We start from the raw sequence: 5715 nt of genomic DNA on the forward strand, positions 1-5715 counted from the left end.
AGGATTTTAGAGAGTTTTCTTGCTGAAATAGTTAAGTCTTTTGACTATTTCAAATCCATTCTACTTCAAGTTTGGTTTAAAAGAAAAATCTCACAAAAGCATTTTTATAATAAATCAATTTTGTTTGACGTCTTTCTTTAAATAATACGTATATTTTAAGTCTTAAATGCTTCAAGAGCATGCACACGGTTTTGTTTTACGTATAAACGGAAATCTTTTGCGTGAAATAGCTCGATTGTGCGGAAGAAATTAAAAGAAAATAAAGCAATCTATCAGAAGGTGCAGTAAACTGGAGACTAATACTCTAGTACACTCAGTGTATGATAACCGTTTCCACAGCTTTAGATTTATCGCTAAATTTGGTAAATTTCCTTTAACTAATGTCAAAGTCTTTTCATCTCGATATTCTGAAGGCGAGGTAAAACGGTTTATTCTAAAAGATTTGTCATATATATCTGAACGAATATATATTCTAAAAGATTGGATTTTTAGTTATACATATTATAAATTAAAAGCTGGAGAAAAATTCTGAAAAGTTCAAATGCAAGTAAAAACTGAAGTGCATTATAGATAGTACGCGCAACTTGCAGAAAAACTGATCCGTGTCCCGATACGGTTCCATGATAACTGTCAAAACAAAACTGATTTTCGTTATTCTTTGACATTTCCGAAACCCTTTAGAAAAACTCAGTTTGTAAAAAATAAATTCCTTAAACAAAATTCTTTCACTTTACACATTTTTAAAGCCTAGTGGAATTTTCAAAAATTTCATCGCCACTCAAAAGTGACACGCATCAAAGATTATACGCCCAACTTACAGAAAAACTAGTATGCGTCCTGATACGATTCCCTTAGTTTACAGAAATTAATTTGCAAAAATGTGTTCCCTAAAAGCGTGTAAATAAATACATGCAAAAGCACTTAATTTCAATTTTCAATTAAACTATGGAAGTGCATTTGAGTGGAAATTTCTTTTATAAGCCAATTATATGCAAGAAAATTTAACTGGAAATAGCTTTCAATTCCTCAAGGGGAAACATATAGAAGTTTATAGTTATGTTGAATTTATGCCGCATTTAACAAGCATTTTAAATTTACTTTTATACCATTAATGGCGTGTGTCGTTTTTTATTTAACGAATACGAAATTGCAAATCGGCAATATATCTACTGCCTTGAACGATAATTTTTGTCCGAATACCCCCCCCCCCGCCAGCTTATAAATTCATTTCAATCTGAATCAAAATACATTTTAAAGGCTTTAAATTTTAAGGACGTGGTTTTCTTTTTTTTTTTTTTTTTTTAGTTTGTCTACTATCAATAAAATTCCTTTGAGTAAGTAAGTAGGATAGTTATTTATGAAAAATAATACGCAACCAATAGATGAAAACAAATGAACAAAGTAAAGATTTAACCCTGATAGAATAAAGCAATAGATGTGAGATGCTTACGCGAAGATTACTTATTTTTCTAGCTTTTCTTATAGGCGCTTTTTGGATAAGTTTCTACATTTCTTTCCGCTGCAGTAATTATCATTCAAAGGTATAAAGTTTCAAGAAAATGCATCAAGTTTTTTAAAAAAAATCTGTGCGAAAAAAGTAATTTCGGCGTATATTTTTTACAACATTTTTCGTATATTAAGCAAGATTAAACTTCCTTTTTTACTTTAAATTCCTTAACAGCGCTGTAATTTTCAGAAGGAGGTGGACCGAGCTTCAAAGCATCGGTCTGAGTAAAAACATTAAAAGCTCTAATAAAATATCTGTCAACTAGAAATTTTGCATAGAAGAAAATTTAAGATTGCGCTATGCGATGTACACAAGATCTAAATTAATATTTGTTAGCCAAGGGTGAAGAAAATAAAAAGGAAAGTGAAATCGATTACAGAAAAAAGCAAAGCATTAAAAAACTTCCCCCACTTTACAACGATATTTAGCTCTGATATCAGAAAACCCATAACCACGTCTAACGACTCTTTCCCATCATTTTAAACTCATCCGAAATTTGCATCTCTCATCTCGTAAATAGGTGGTTTGCATTCCATTAGATGTTTTTTGGGGTCGGTTTTATTTTTTTTCTTAGAAAAACTGAACATTTTAATTTATTTTAATTTCGGAACGAAAAATTGCAACTTATGAATTTTGCTGTTGGAGATCATCTGTAAATTGATCTTTGAATTGTATAAATTTAGATATGTAAAACGTTTATCTCAGTGCGGAAATCAATAAATGAGAAAGTGATGTTATTATAGGACATTTTTCCAAAATTTGGCAGACAGGCATTTCGGGATTGCAAGTAATCTGCTTTATCAGTAACTAGTGGCACCCGCACGGCTTCGCCCGTAATAGAAAAATTAAAGGTGTTTTGGTTCGCTTGTATATTTACAAATAATGTATGGTGAATTTTCGCGCCAATTGGCTTGTACCGACGTTACAGTTCCACGTTATGATAATTTCGTATCTCGCCAATTGGCTTGTGCCAATGTTACGGTTCCACGTTATGCTAATTTCGTAATTTATGATAGTTTTTTTTTCTTAAAATTGGAATAAAAAAAGAACCACATCGAATTTTCGAAAAATCGCTTCGAGGTGCACACCCCCATGCTACATACTAACTTTGTGCCAAATTTCATGAAAATCGGCCGAACGGTTTAGGCGCTATGCGCGTCACAGACATCCCACAGACATCCTACAGACATCCAGACATCCTCCGGACAGAGAGACTTTCTGCTTTTTTATTAGTAACTAGTGATACCCGCACGGCTTTGTCCGTAATAGAAAAATCAAAAGGTCTTTTGGTTCGCCTGAATATTTACAAATAATGTATGGTGAATTTTCTCGCCAGTTGGCTTGTACCCACCTTACGGCTCCACGTTATGAAAATTTCGTATCTCGCCAATTGGCTTGTGCCCATGTTACGGTTCCACGTTATGATAATTTCGTAATTTACTCGTCCATCTTATATTTTTTTTCTTAAAATTTGAATAGAAAAAGAACCACATCGAATTTTCGAAAAATCGCTTCGAGGTGCACACCCCCATGCTACATACTAACTTTGTGCCAAATTTCATGAAAATCGGTCGAACGGTTTAGGCGCTATGCGCGTTACAGACATCCTACAGACATCCTACAGATATCCAGACATCCTCCGGACAGAGAGACTTTCAGCTTTATTATTAGTAAAGATAAAGCTGTGAGTTTCAGAAAATATGTAACCTAACTGAAGCCAAAAAGCAGCAGCGGCATATATATATATATATATATATATATATATATATATATATATATATATATATATATATACACTAGCTGTACCCGACGCGCGTTGCTACGCCAACAAAAAAATACATCATTACACTGATTTTCATGACAATCGGTTGAACGGGGCAGAAGTTGCTACTCTACAGTGCCACCTGGTGGCGAGTGGCTGCAATGAGCATCTTATGCACCTTCTCCGTGGAAAAATACATATATATAGCAATTTTCATAATAATCAGTCCAGGTATCAAGTGAAGCAGTGACTATACTCAAATTTTGTACTCACGCAGTTTGCAAGATCAATCAATCGCTAAAAATATCAAATAGTTAAAATTTTAAATCCCCCCCGTTGCATGAAAAGCCATAAAACAATAGAGAAAGAATTTATTTGTTCAAACTCAAGAAAAATGGCAACAGCTAACTTCTTATCAATGAGATCTTTCACGCGAATTAATTTCTGCAGCCGCTAATTTTATTCGTATTTATCCAATGGATTGTGACTTAAATAGGAATAAAAAAGGAACTATCGATCGGATTTTTTTCGAACTGGTCTATAAACATTCCCAGTACCAAAAATAATAAACGGTGAAAGTTTCAGCTAAATCTGCCGGGTAGTTTTTGAGTTCATGGATGACATACAGACAAACATTCATTTTTATATACGAGGGCTATCCAGAAAGTAGATTACGTTTTCGTCTGTGTCCGCTAGGGGCGGGGCTAGCGCGGCCATCTTGGGGTCAAAGCGTTGCGCAGCTCAGTCTGCATCTAGCCGTGCTAGTGAGAGGTTCGTGCTGTGTTCGTTCAGATACTGTGACGGTTTGAAATGTCTGCGTTAATTGAAAATCCCGCGAGCTGCGAGGTGTGCGCAGTAATAAGGTTTCTGACTGCAAAAAACTGTAAACCGATAGAAATCTATCGGCAGCTTTGTGAAATGTATGGGGACAACATTATCACTGAAGGTGGAGTGCGTCAGTGGGTCATAAGATTTAAAAATGGCCGAACCAATGTTCACGACGAAGATCGAAGTGGGAGACCCAGCATAGTGAACGCCGAACTTCTCGAAAAAGTCGATGCTAAAGTCCGGGAAAATCGAAATTTCACAATAACGGAACTTTCTTTAAGTTTTCCACAAATTTCGCGAAGTTTGGTGCACGAAATCATCAGCGAAAAGCTTGGTTACCACAAGTTTTGTGCAAGATGGATTCCAAAAATCTTGACAGAGGACCACAAAAATCAGCGAATGGCTGCAGCGTTGAACTTTTTGGACGCTTACCATAAGGATGGTGATTTTTACTCGATCGCATCGTTACTGGTGACGAAACATGGGTGAAACACGTGAACTGTGAAACGAAATTGCAATCAATGCAGTGGGGGCACACAAGTTCTCCCCAAAAACCCAAGAAATGCATGCAAACAATGTCGGCAAGGAAGATCATGGCGACTGTTTTTTGGTATAGAAAAGGTGTGATTTTGGTGGACTTCCTGGAAAGAGGCACTACAATAAACTCTCAAAGGTATTGCCAAACTCTCCAAAAACTCAGAAGAGCAATTCAAAACAAGCGCAGAGGAATGTTGAGCTCTAAGATCTTGTTGTTTCACGACAACGCCCGGCCCCACACGGCAAATGTCACTCGTAAAGTTCTTGAATCTTTTAAGTGGGAGTTGTTTCCTCATCCACCGTACAGTCCCGACCTGGCACCGAGCGACTTCCACCTATTCCCAGCAATGAAGAAGTGGCTGGCTATGCAGCGTTTTGATGACGACGCACAGCTGCAAGAAGAGGTAACGGAGTGGTTGAAGGCGCAGGCGGCCGAATTTTTCGACGAAGGAATTTCCAAGCTCGTACATCGCTACGATAAATGCCTTAATTTGTATGGTGACTATGTCGAAAAGTAGTATTTGAGTGTGGCTTTCATCTGTATATAATAAAAAAAATTTCCTATACTTTGTTTATTTTTTATTCCAAAACGTAATCTACTTTCTGGATAGCCCTCGTATATAGATATAGTGAAGCACCGTTTATACGTTTGTGAAGGAGCTATGAAAAAAGCTTAAGAAAAAAAAAACGTATAATAGGAATACATTAATATATAATAGACTCTTAGCAATTTTAAAAAAATGTATAATTGATAAAAACGTATAAACGAAAAACGTATAAACGGTTCTTAACTGTATATATACATGTACATAGATAGGTAATGGGTTAAAACTTCGCGACCGAAACTTTGCCGAACAAAACTTTGCGTGGACAAAACTGCGCAGTAAAAACTTCGCATGGACATAACTTCGTGTGTGCAAAACTATGCACGGACAAAATATTGTATGAAAAAATTTTGATAGTTGAAACATCAAAATCGTTTAATAATAAAAAGAAATTCAACTAGTAAGCTATAGAACATTAAAATTATTTTAATATAACTAATAATTTTCTCTTTTCTTCTACCGTTTTTATAAAAGTA

At 35.5% G+C, this 5715-nt stretch overlaps 1 protein-coding gene across 1 annotated transcript; it reads left to right on the forward strand.

The window, feature by feature from the left end:
* The first annotated feature begins 4187 nt into the window (after positions 1 to 4187).
* On the forward strand, positions 4188 to 4586 carry LOC129218998 (protein GVQW3-like). The gene has a single exon (XM_054853317.1). It carries the CDS (start codon positions 4188 to 4190, stop codon positions 4584 to 4586), a length of 399 nt encoding a protein of 132 aa, XP_054709292.1.
* Positions 4587 to 5715: the final 1129 nt, after the last annotated feature.

Source organism: Uloborus diversus, chromosome 3, assembly GCF_026930045.1.
Source record: "Uloborus diversus isolate 005 chromosome 3, Udiv.v.3.1, whole genome shotgun sequence".
Lineage (NCBI taxonomy): Eukaryota > Metazoa > Arthropoda > Arachnida > Araneae > Uloboridae > Uloborus > Uloborus diversus.